Source organism: Montipora foliosa, chromosome 3 (genome assembly GCF_036669935.1).
Source record: "Montipora foliosa isolate CH-2021 chromosome 3, ASM3666993v2, whole genome shotgun sequence".
NCBI lineage: Eukaryota > Metazoa > Cnidaria > Anthozoa > Scleractinia > Acroporidae > Montipora > Montipora foliosa.
The window spans coordinates 61,421,375-61,433,964 of record NC_090871.1 but is presented as its reverse complement, the minus strand read 5'-3'; the positions used below and the strand labels follow the sequence as shown (position 1 = coordinate 61,433,964).

The window sequence follows — 12,590 nt, the reverse complement described above, 5'->3', positions numbered from 1 at the left end:
CCCGGAGCCAAACCCTCTGATTTCTTTCTCCATACACGAGCTTATGGTGCACGAGCCTGATCTAGTGGATTTCTTTTGTACGTAAATCCTGTTCCATCCACATAAAAGGAAATTCCTTCTGTCCAAATCTCCTGGCCGTAGTTGGCTTTCATGTACTTTGCAAACTTAAGTCTTTTGCTGTGGTCTTCCGCTGTCATGAGCCCCTTTCTGCGAGTCTGCAAATAGCAGTACTGTTGTGAATTGAGGAGACGAGAAACTGTTCTTACAGATACGTCCCTTTGTTGAATTCCGGGTTCCTCCATCAGTGCTTTACAGGTAAAGTTTCCCTCTCTTTTCCTCAAAACTGTAATGCAACGTATCAGTCGTCTTTTGTCGCGGTCACTTAACCTGTTCTTGCGACCTCTTTTACACGTCTCCTCAGAAGTGCGCCTCTTATAAGTTTTCTCATGTACAATTCTATAAACACTCGCCGCAGAAATTTTGCACATGCTGGCAACTGTTCGCACAGATAGGCCTTTAACCCGACATAGATAATACGCACGTGCACGAGTCACGCTATCGATTATACCTTTAAACACCATCGCAATATGCTAATAGACAGAGCCGTTCCACTAAACTGTTTTACCTTAAAATCGCTATACGCAAAAGTCTGCATAGCTTCTTTATATAACTCCTAATTCATATCTAGAACAGTCAGGACAAGAACACTCCTCGTGTAAACACAGCAGGGAACAATAATTACTCTTCCAACGTTTACGTTACCCGTCCACGCCCTTCAGACGCAAAGACAATACTCGTCAAATATCTTGAAACACTTGTGGCGCTTTTCCCTTCCCCAATGTTGATTTGGGTATCACAGTGGTCTCAGTGCTTCAAAACACGAGTGGCTCCACATTGGGGAGGGAGAAGGCACATTTCAGTTGGGAAAACAGTGTGAAGTAGAAATCTCAGGATTTTTCCAGAAAATTCGAGAGAAACGGTGTCTGTTTCAACGATTTGTGACGAGTATTGTAGGTTACTATAAACTGCAAATGAAATAGCATTAAAAGGAGCCAAAACTAATAGGAAAATTGTTCCAACTGATGAGCAGTTACGATATTTGGAGGTATCAATACCATACATCTATATTTCAACTTGAATTTGAAATAGAAGGAAGTTGATTGTCTTCGAAAAAATAGAGTAAGTATATATCTATGAAAACGTATAAAAATCGAAACTATTTACAAAAAGTACAGCAGTCACCAGTCACATGAATTTATCTAAGTTTAGAAGGGTGGTTGAAACTCCTTTAGTATAGTTAGTATTAGTAATCTAATGTGGAGAGGAAAAGAGTTCCAAAGTTTCCTACCAGTGAAAAAAAAGAGTAAAGACCGTAAGTAGTTGCCTTAACAAGTTGAATGGAGAGTAAACGGGACATTAATGCGGTTGATATCACATATATTCAGTTATTTCGAAACATATTGGTAATGAAATTGGGAGTCAAACCTTTGAAGGGCCTTTTAAATAAGATTACGATTTCTATGTGTATGCGCACAATGAGAAAGAAATATGGATAGCGGCACATGGCGCGAGTAGTTCAATGGCCAGATAACTTTCTCCAGTGGGTAAGTATTGTGGCCAAGAACTGCCAATGACGATTTGACAACCACCATGTAATTTTTTTCGAAAAAATAATGTTTCCAAAAGAAACTTAAGTCACTATCGAACAGTTTCAATCTGTATTAAGATTGCAGGATTTTCTCACGTATTCGTATAGTATATGTACAAAGGCGCGTACGAAACCTTGAACACCCTTTAATTTAAATTAAACACCCGAAAAGCTACATGGTTGAAATGTTGCGTTTGAAGTGAAGGAATTTGAAATCATCGCAGGCTTTAAAGTATATTTCACTGAGGAATTTTTTTTTGCTCAAAAGACATTGTTTTAGTTCTATGAACATTTATAAACAACTTAACAAAAGGGCAATTCTTTTTTTAAAAAAAATAGGCATACCGATGAAAATCAGTAACTTTCGAGCACCTTTTTCAAAAGTCGAGCATTATTTAAGCACTTCTTTGCCATTTTTGAAGCACCATTTTCCAGTTTGCCAGCCCAATTGGGATAGACCTATCGTCAAATCATTTTTGGGCAAACTTTGCAAGGCCAAAAAACTAGGAAATACAAGTCACCTTATAGCCTAATTTTTATGGATGGAAAGCTTAACTTTCATAGATTTTTGCTATAAAAAAAACACTTTAAATAAGACCTATTAGAAGAGAAATAACGATTTTTCCAAAAGTGTTGAAAATCGCGATTTTTGGCCAAATGGCAAAAACAAACAAACAAACAATGAAATGTGATGTACCACAGGGTAGTTCCCTTGGTCCTCTTTTATTCTTACTTTATATAAACAACATTTCTACTTCTCTGATAAACTGAACTTTAGGATTTTACTGATGACACTAATGTCTTTGCTTCATCACCTATTCGAGATCTTGAAAAACTAAATAACGGAGAGCTGGCTGAAATTAAGGAATGGTGCGATCTAAACAAGCTCTCTATAAATATTAAGAAAACTAATTACATGATTGGTTAAATCCCCTAAAAAGAAATCAGGAAACATAAATGTTAAATTACCAAATAAAGATGAAAACAGTGAAATACGGACATTTATTATATGGAGGATAGTGTTTTACTGGAAACTAAACCACTGGTAGATTCCATACGCCACTTCATCTGCGACCCGAGTGGCGTATTTTCCGCATGTCACCTTTGTGAGTGTCGTATCGTTCAATGACGTCACGATTCGCACCTTTTGCTTTTGTTGAATTGGTTTCTCGCGTCGCGTTTGTTGTTTAGAATAAAAGCATGGATAAAATCAGAAATATTCATTATTTAGTCTCCATATAATAAAAAGAACATTACACGTTGTCTCGAAGATATGAGTTTTATGTTCTCGTGGCAAAAACAATATCTCCCTCGTTCGCTTCGCTTACTCCTGAGATTCATATCTTCTCGCCACCGGGTAATACCCTCTATGTAAAAACTAGCGATAAAAAGCTAAACTTCCGACGTTTCGGCGACCTCATGACGCCATTTTGAAGGAGTTGGAAATGAACATGCGAGTTCATAATGGCCAACACTTGTTTCCATCCCTAAAACTGACATTGGGCATTTCGTAACAATTACACGACAAATTATGCTATGTTAATATTGACAAGCTTACCGCTCTAAAAACAATGAAAACAAGCAGAATGACAGCTTTAGTTCAACAAGAAATAGCGTTTCACTGATCTACGGTATTTAGGTCTAAAAACCCCGTTGAAGAAGGTTAACATTCAATTGTTTTGCTAGGTACTATTATGTCAATACTCTAAAAATTTCGACTTTCCGGGAGCTTGTCTCGTTGGTCTAGAGGATATCGGAAACTGCAAGGTGAAGCCATCGATCCAGGTTCAACTCTTTGCCTCGCCTATTTTGAATCTTCTCAGCTTGTTTAAAATCTTTGTTTCGTTGAAGTAGATTTGAAGTCTAAAGTAGACTGTACATCGTATAAGTTCAATAAAAAGGGAAATGTCAGTCTGAGGGATGGAAACAAGTGATGACCATTCACAACAGGTACAAAATACTCCAAATTTGCATAAGTGGAGGAGAGCTAGACAAAGACTTTAGCTGGGATTGAATCTGTTTGCACGTTCAGTCGTGGTCGACGCGACTATGGTAGTGGAGAAGTAGACCTTAGACCTTACTCTCCATTTGGGGTGCTTGGTTAAGGAGGTGGGTGCCCATCCCGCTGTCAGTTTTAACATGGAGAAAGGATAGAATGCTGAATGCTTCCCTTTTAATACCTTTGTTAATGCAAGAGTCACTGACCAACGTTTGCAATGGTGCGAAATGGTATGAAATGACACGACTCGGGTAGTCATACCATTTTTAATATTCAAAAAATTTCCACAAGCATATGCATGGGCAAATTCCCACCTCCCTAGGGGTTTAAAATGCACACAATTAAGAGATCAGGCAACTTTTACACCACACACCTTTTTACCTTCTAGAAGTTTTAAGAAATTGCCCATTTCATTAAATTATTTTGCATTGGTCCAGTCCCTCTGTGACAAAATATCACAAAAATCAACATGTAAAACTTTAAAGTAAAGAACTTTCCATTTGTTTGGTTCCAGGCCCTAGCAAGAGTCCATCACCCAATAGTTAGATTTACCCAAATTGTCCCAGTCCTCATCAGCGTCAGAAAAGTGTCTGTTTTTGAACCACGTTTTGCGGGAAAATAAACAATAAACAAATCGGCTAACTCAATGTTGTGCCCGATTTAAACCCTTTGGGAATAAAGCGTTTTGTTCCAGGAATTTCCATATCATTTCAGTGTGAATGCTACATTAAAATTGTTGTAATTTCCAAACATTTCTACTTTCCTAGGTTGTTTTTAAGCTTATAGACATTTGCCTCCCGAAACAATTAATTTGCTTATTTAGCTTTGGCCAACCTTACAGAAACACAGAAAATACACATTCCCCGAGACTGTCAATTAATGATATTGTAAATGGAAAGTTGGTATAGCAAGCTTAAGAGTATACATATCACCAGAGAAACATACCGCAAAAGCCTGGAGTTATTTTCAAGGGCCAAAATAACAAGACGGCTAGATTCTCAGTTATGGAAACAAACCGTTTTGCCAAGTCCCTGATTTCTATCAAGTGATTAACTAATCCTGGAACAGATGCTTTCAAAACAAGGCACAAATGTAAGGACTTGAACAGTATCTTAATACTACTGAAATCTCACGGTACTTTAACTATAATAGGCATCATATCTTGTGTCTGACTGTTACTGAGGTATCAATGTTTGAATTGTTTTCAATAACTCATATAATCGAGGAAAGGAAAATAACATATCGACGTATCACAGTCCAAGTAAGTTTTCACGTTTTGGACATCGTTTCTGAAAAAACAAAACCAGGAAGAAAGAAACAAGTAGTGCGTTAAATGGCAATAATGAATTTCGTTCTGATTGACAAGTAAATAATATAACAACTATCTTAATTCATTCATTTAACTGTTTGTACTAAAGCTAATAGCAGCAATTCCTATTCACTGTTACTTTGACATGTAGACTTGAAGACCTCAATAACTCACTTCACCTGACATAAGCAATCGACAATCACCGATCAGTTTCACAGTCACTCCATCATGACACAGGCTCAAACAGCTAGCTATCTGCAGGAAGCTGAAGTGATTCGGTGAATGCAGACATTATTTAATTCAAGTATTAACCAAAGCAGTTCGAGTGAAAATATCCACTCTGGCAACCGTTTATAAAGCCATTTCTTTGTGAAGAATGTACCTGCTCCTTTCGACAAATTTCTAATTGAAAACATGTACAAAGTACAGCAATTCAGTCATTAAAGTTATATTTAAATAGCACTTACCATTCTTTTCTTGTTTGAGCTCCCCAAATTCAAAGGTGACATCATCACCAATTAGCACAAATGGTGCCCAGTATTTTATGGCCGAATAATTCTTTGACTCCTGAAGAGATTTCATGGCATGGTGAAGAGCTGTACTTGCACTTTTTCTATCTGCCAAGTGTTGGTAGAAACTCTCCATGAACATCCAGGTCGCTTCATCATCAATTGCCCAGAGTGACACCAGAACAGATCGGGCACCAGCACACAGGAAAGCCCTGGCTATTCCCACAATACCCTCAGATTTTACCTCTCCCTGGCCACTATGACAGCAACTAAGCACAACCAGTCTTGCCTGAAGGTGAACTGCTTGAACATCACTCAACGATAACATGTAATCTTCTTCTTCAGGGATCTCAGATGTGCGTTCGGGATTTGGGGCCAAAGCAATTTCTCCAGATCTGTCATCCCCATGTGCAGCAATGTGGATTAAGGCAACTGACTTCATTCTTTTCAGCACCTCAGCTTTGGTTGCATTTTTTCCTGTAAGAGGCACGGTCTGCAGAAGTTCTCCGATTATATCCACCTCTTTTATCGCACATGGCAGCTGTCCATACATGGGTTCACCAGTGCCGTAAGTGACTTCGCTCAAGCATGGACCGCCTACAAGCAGCGCTTCATTCTCACTTTGGAAGTTGTCAGGTGCCATAGTGATCAATTTTAAAGCAGTCAGCGAGGGAATCACACGGATCCTGACAGAGTCACTCATTGCAGAAAAAGGAGCCAGGCAAAAGTGTCCATCAGGAACAAACACCAAGTCATCACCCTGGATCAAGTCCGCTATAGGATTAATTAAGACATCATACAAGGGCTGGAAAGAGTGCACAGAGAAGCACAAAGACTGAAAGGTTTCTTTAACACCTTCCCTACTGCTTGAGAAGTCGCTGCCTTGTCTTTCAAGTGAACGATTCTCGCATCGCAAAACGGCCCCTGCATTGATCCGTTCTAAAATTTTTTTCATAAGAGACTTAGCAGTTCCATTTTCGATTTTCTTTTGTCTAAAATTTATCCCGATGTCATCTGTTAGCAGCCAGAAGCTGATCGTGTTCCATTCAAGTGTTGTGAAGACAGTTTGTGAAGGTAGATCTTTCATAACCAAAGAGATAGTTACCTTCATCGTAGGTTTCCCATCAACGCTGTATTGCATCTTCAAGATGTCTGCCAAAGCCTGTGCTCGTCCTTGCTCAGCAGCATACAAAGCTTCATCAACCTCTCCATTCTTCAAGAGTGCTGTCCACAGAGCGGTATACGCAAACCCCTTTGTGTCACGAAAGCTTATTTTCCATGCATCCTCTGACTGAAGACGCCTAACTCCATCAAAATAATAAATGCTTAGACGATAGTAATTAAGAGCTTTGCTCAAGGAGCCAAAAAATTCATGAACATGACCAATATGATAACATGCGAATGCCAGCCCTATTGGGTCCTCTGTTTCCTGGCAAATGCTAAGATGTTGATGGTGGTACTCTATGGCTCGCTTGAAATTACCAAGACTTTGATAAGCATTGCCGAGATTGCAATAAGCTTTTCCTTCCTCGGCCCTGTCCCCTACCTCTTTCGCAATACTAAGATCTTGATGGTGGTACTCTATGGCTTGCTTGAAATTACCAAGAATGTTATAAACGTTGCCGAGATTGCCATAGACTGCTCCTTCTCTGGCCCTGTCCCCTACCTCTTTTGCATTCCTAAGATGTTGCTGGTGGTACTCTATGGCTTGCTTGAAATTACCAAGACTGTAATAAGTGTTGCCGAGATTGCCATAGGCTGCTCCTTCTCCGGCCCTGTCCCCTACCTCTTTTGCAATACTAAGATCTTGATGGTGGTACTCTATGGCTTGCTTGAAATTACCAAGACTGTAATAAGCGTTGCCCAGATTGCCATAGGCTGATCCCTCTCCGGCCCTGTCCGCTACCTCTTTCGCAATACTAAGATCTTGATGGTGGCACTCTATGGCTTGCTTGAAGTTACCAAGACTGTCATAAGCGTTGCCAAGATTGCCATAAGCTTTTCCTTCTTCGGCCCTTTCCCCTACCTCTTTTGCAATACTAAGATGTTGATGGTGGTACTCTATGGCTTGCTTGAAACTACCAAGACTGTTATAAGTGTTGCCGAGATTGCCATAAGCTCTTCCTTCTCCGGCCCTGTCCCCTACCTCTTTCGCAACACTAAGACGTTGATGGTGATACTCTATGGCTTGCTTAAAATTACCAAGACTGTAATAAGTGTTGCCGAGATTGCCATACGCTGCTCCTTCTCCGGCCCTGTCCCCTACCTCTTTTGCAATACTAAGGTGTTGATGGTGGTACTTTATGGCTTGCTTGAAATTACCAAGACTGTAATAAGCGTTGCCGAGATTGCCATAGGCTGCTCCTTCTCCGGCCCTTTCTCCTACCTCTTTTGCAATACTAAGATCTTGATGGTGGTACTCTATGGCTTGCTTGAAATTACCAAGACTTTGATAAGCGTTGCCGAGATTGCCATAGGCTGCTCCTTCTCCGGCTCTTTTCCCTACCTCTTTTGCAATACTAAGACCTTGATGGTGGTACTCTATGGCTTGCTTGAAATTACCAAGACTTTGATAAGCGTTGCCGAGATTGCAATAAGCTTTTCCTTCTTCAGCCCTGTCCCCTACCTCTTTTGCAATACTAAGATGTTGATGGTGGTACTCTATGGCTTGCTTGAAATTACCAAGACTTCGATAAGCGTTGCCGAGATTGCAATAAGCTTTTCCTTCTCCGGCCCTGTCCCCTACCTCTTCTGCAATACTAAGATGTTGATGGTGGTACTCTATGGCTTGCTTGAAGTTACCAAGACTGTTATAAGCGTTGCCGAGATTGCCATACGCTGCTCCTTCTCCGGCCCGGTCCCCTACCTTTCTTGCAATACTAAGATGTTGATGGTGGTACTCTATGGCTTGCTTGAAATTACCAAGTCTGTCATAAGCGTTGCCGAGATTGCCATAAGCTCTTCCTTCTCCGGCCCTGTCCCCTACCTCTTTCGCAATACTAAGATGTTGATGGTGGTACTTTATGGCATGCTTGAAATTACCAAGACTGCGATAAGCATTGCCGAGATTGCCATAGGCTGCTCCTTCTCCGGCCCTGTCTCCTACCTCTTTCGCAATACTAAGATCTTGATGGTGGTACTCTATGGCTTGCTTGAAATTACCAAGACTGTAATAAGCGTTGCCGAGATTGCCATAGGCTGCTCCTTCTCCGGCCCTGAAACCCACTTTCTTAAAAATGGCTAATGCTTCTGTGTAATTTGTTATGGCCTGATTTAAGTCAGCTGTGCCCTGATAGTATCTACCAAGATTGAAATAAGCCAAACCCTTGCCTTGTCTGTCTCCCTGCTTCCTTGCAATGCTAAGCTCTTGCATATGCTGCTCCAAAAGGTCCAACTTTTTATCCACCATTGTTGATAATCAAAACCAGGAAGTTTTTCTGAGAAATCTGGGGTGCACCTAGAAGATAAATGAACGAAAGGACAATAGGTTCAATGCTCTGAGTACAGGATGCTAAACTGGCACAGCAAGATTAATTGAACAGTGAAGGAATACCTATCTTAAGCCAGTATTTCAAAAGAAAAATGCCTTTCTTCATCAGGGTTTCCCAAGGAATGATTTCGGCTAATGGAGACAGTTACAGAATAAATACTTGGGCATTCAACAGACTAAGAGCGTTTTATACAATAATTATCACGGAACATTAAAAATAGAAATTCTATTATCTAAATGAGGGAAAAACAGCCTATAGAAAAGCGATGGCATCCCATTTTATCTTTCTTATCGAAAGCTAATTAAAAGTTCCTAAGATATGCTTCCCTGGAAGTAAATTTGCTGCTGGTATGTAGCTGACACCAAAAAAACAGGAGGGGATGCCATTAAGAGTGTAATATTCAATTTTTTGAAATTGACGTCAAACTCATAATTTTTTATTTTATGTCTAAATCTATTAGATGTCGGAATTGCTTGTTTTTTCGTCACAATTTTTTTTGTCTGGATACCTGGTTACTCCCTGTATTTTGATCCAGGAACTTTGAATGAGCTAATTGAATTGCTCACACGTTTCCATTGAGAAAGGCTGCTCATCAGGACAGAATTGGCTGTTTTTATACTAGAGATGCATAATCCGGCCATTCAAATTATGCTTTTCCCTCTCTTTCTCCATAAGCCAAAATCATTCCTTGGGAAACCCTGATGAAGAAAGGCATTTTCTATTCCCTCACTGCTCAATTAATCTTGCTATGCCAGTTTAGCATCCCGTAGTCAGGGCATTGAAACTATTGTTTTCGTATTTCTCAGCGTTGTTTAAAAAAGTAGGTACGCAATGCGTACATGTGGGTAGCCACTTAGACACCGTACTACCAATGGAGTCTTAAGTATGCTGTTCGTTTTCATTTGGGTTCTAATCATTTACTATACTAGCTCTCTACCAACTCCTTATTAGGCGGTAACCGGTAAAATTTACCGCTTGCAAGAGCACTTATTACCGCCTGGAAACGCTCAGAAGTTGCTTATCCATTGCAGAATGTCCGACATTAACTAAATGATTTACCGGTTTGAAAAGGTCCCTTACCAGTTGTGCTGAAAACTAGGGAGAACCCTGTGTTCGTGCCAATTTTTTTACACATTATTTATTCTTTAATTTCTTTATGAACATAAAGCAATATTTGACTCACCGTCAATATTGAAACTGTTCGTGACCTTCAAGCAGACAATTTTCATACCGACTGCTAAATCACTGTTTAATTCATGGGAGCAAAAATGACTTGCAATACGGACTTATCCTTACCAGCCAAAACGCAGTCAAGGCATGCTCTTTTTTGAGAAATCCGCATTACTCATAATTTTTACACACGCGCACAGATAATTAAAGGAAAAACAGATGATTCACTGATTCAGTCGAAAATGGAAACTGATTCAGTTAGGTCTTCTAACTGAAACTCGAGCTCAGAAAAATTAAAAAGATCTCCAGTTGTCACTTCGTGGTCAGCTATGTTGCATTTAAGCGTTGTTGAATGAGACCTTGCCAACTGAGATCTTCTTTAATTAATACCTTGTCACGATTATTATTGAATCTGTACACAGTTTACAAGCTTCACACATATGCATTGTAATTTATTTCCTACTGCTGTACACTTTAACTGATACTGACTGTTAGGGAAAATTAAAAGTTTGTTATATTCCATTCTCAATGCATTAATTATTCATGAAGCTCTTACCCAACCAGAGCAACGTATTCTGGTCAGGTGGATGGGTTTAGAAACGCAATGAAAAACGAGTTGAAAACACGGCCGTGTTTGAAACGAGGCAACAAAAACACGTGGCGATAAACAACTTTATTAAATCACACATTTTACGAAACAAACGTTAAACCTAAATTATTTACTGCTAACACTGAATGTAAAAGTACAGTTAGTAAACTACCCAAAACAGAAAAGGCCATTCTTTTTCTAAATTTAAATTCTCGCTCAATGGTGGCGACCTCATGTTATGGTTCAGTTTCAACCTTGCTGTACACTTCCGACTTAAAATGGCACTGGCACTAGATGCACACGTTTCCTCGGAATAGCGCTGGCCACACACTTTTCCTCTTCTTTCCTCCCTAGTTTTAGGAGGTCTAAATCTGCACTCTGTCATTTGCTTTGCGAAGCAACGTGTTGGCTCAGAACTGACAAAAAGCTAGGTAACGTGACATCAATTGATGAATATTCAAAAATTGTCACAACGCAGCAATTAGGTGATAGGATCATGCACATTTCACATCTCAAATATAATAGTTGAACTGAGAAAAGTTATTCAAATGATAATTTCAACTAATTTTCTTTTGTTGGAGAAGTGATTTCAAAAACTCCTGCTTCGTGTTTCATCGGGGTTTAAAACACTCGAAAACGATAAAAGCACTTGGCCTGCGGCCTCGTGCTTTCATCAGTTTTCTCCTGTTTGAAACCCCGATGAAACACTCGCACTCGTTTTTGAAATATTACTACTTAAAATGGCTAAAACCTTTACCAATGCATATATACGATTCAAGTGTTTCTCCCTACTTCTTGAGTGCTCTAGCCGCTTCCTAAGTGCTTTAAAACAGAACAGAGCACAGTCAAGGCTTCTTTATTTGTTTTATGATAAAGAACAAGTAATTTTCTTCAAAAATTCTACTTTATTTTCAAAGCTCGCGCTGCTTGTGGCGAACTGATGTGTCGTCAGCACAGTGCTTTATACTCTGATAGAGCATGCTAATTTGGACCAATCAGAGCGCTTGTAAGAATGTTTAAAATTATTTGATTGGTCAATGAAACAAAGGCTTGTCAAAACATCAATCAACTGGAAAGTGGCTTGACCGAAATCACACAAAATTCGAATTTATGGAAAAACAAGTGCCCCTATGTTTCAGTCCGTAAAAAACAGCAAAAAAAAGGATCTAAATAATTATGTTCAGAGAAAACCAGCCGAATTGTTGCCCATGAAAACCTGCACGTTTCCGATATGACAATTGGAAAACAAACTGTTCAATAATACCCAAAGAAAAATTCGGAAATTTATCTGCCATTTCTGCGGATGATGGCGTGAGCTTTCGTTTGTTCTGTGCTTTGTACTCTCATAAAGCACGCTGTTTAAGCCAATGAGAGCGGGCGTTATATAGAACCTTTATTATAATATTTAACAATTATTCCATGAGCGCGCGTTGGGTATGAGATGATAGATAGCCAACGAGGCGCCTAGCGCCGAGTTGGCTATAATTGCTTTATTAAAAACGCCCCCAAAATATAAAAAACTAGACTACAATAAAAATAAAAAGGCCCAAAAATCACGTGTACGCTTGCCGTGTTGGTAGATCATGGTATAATGGCTCATAACCCATGATGGCTTAGCCAATCAAAACTCTCGAATTGCATTATCCAGTTTCTAATAAATAATATTATACTAGTATTATGTATAATTTATATAATATTATTACATAAATATCATAATGATAAAATAATAAGTAAAATAAGAAATATATGCACCCTCACAGCCGTACAGCCACCTTATGTAATTTTTTGTTTTTCTTGGAAAAATATTTTAATCACATTTTCTGAATGAAACTTGCACCTAGATTATGAACAAATTTCGCTCTCTCTCTGAACTTT

The 12,590-nt window shown here is 39.3% G+C and overlaps 3 protein-coding genes across 6 annotated transcripts in view; all 3 read right to left on the bottom strand.

Annotated features, from left to right (window-relative positions):
* Window positions 1–1,327: 1,327 nt before the first annotated feature.
* Window positions 1,328–12,590, bottom strand: part of LOC137997873 (tetratricopeptide repeat protein 28-like) — a 140,715-nt gene continuing 129,452 nt past the window's right edge. For all 4 annotated transcript variants that reach the window (XR_011122620.1, XR_011122619.1, XR_011122622.1 and 1 more), the window contains one exon: window positions 1,328–3,717. The gene's annotated coding sequence lies outside the window, so the exon portion shown is untranslated. The remainder of the gene's footprint in view (window positions 3,718–12,590) is intronic.
* LOC137997875 (tetratricopeptide repeat protein 28-like) lies at window positions 3,726–7,343 on the bottom strand. The gene is made up of 2 exons (XM_068844192.1): window positions 5,424–7,343; window positions 3,726–4,936 (listed from the first exon to the last, which is right to left on the bottom strand). Exons 1-2 carry the CDS (start codon window positions 6,604–6,606, stop codon window positions 4,917–4,919), a joined length of 1,203 nt encoding a protein of 400 aa, XP_068700293.1. The 5' UTR covers window positions 6,607–7,343; the 3' UTR covers window positions 3,726–4,916.
* Window positions 6,681–8,874, bottom strand: LOC137996197 (tetratricopeptide repeat protein 28-like). The gene is made up of 6 exons (XM_068841621.1): window positions 8,658–8,874; window positions 8,418–8,567; window positions 8,258–8,372; window positions 7,012–7,744; window positions 6,772–6,936; window positions 6,681–6,689 (listed from the first exon to the last, which is right to left on the bottom strand). Exons 1-6 carry the CDS (start codon window positions 8,872–8,874, stop codon window positions 6,681–6,683), a joined length of 1,389 nt encoding a protein of 462 aa, XP_068697722.1.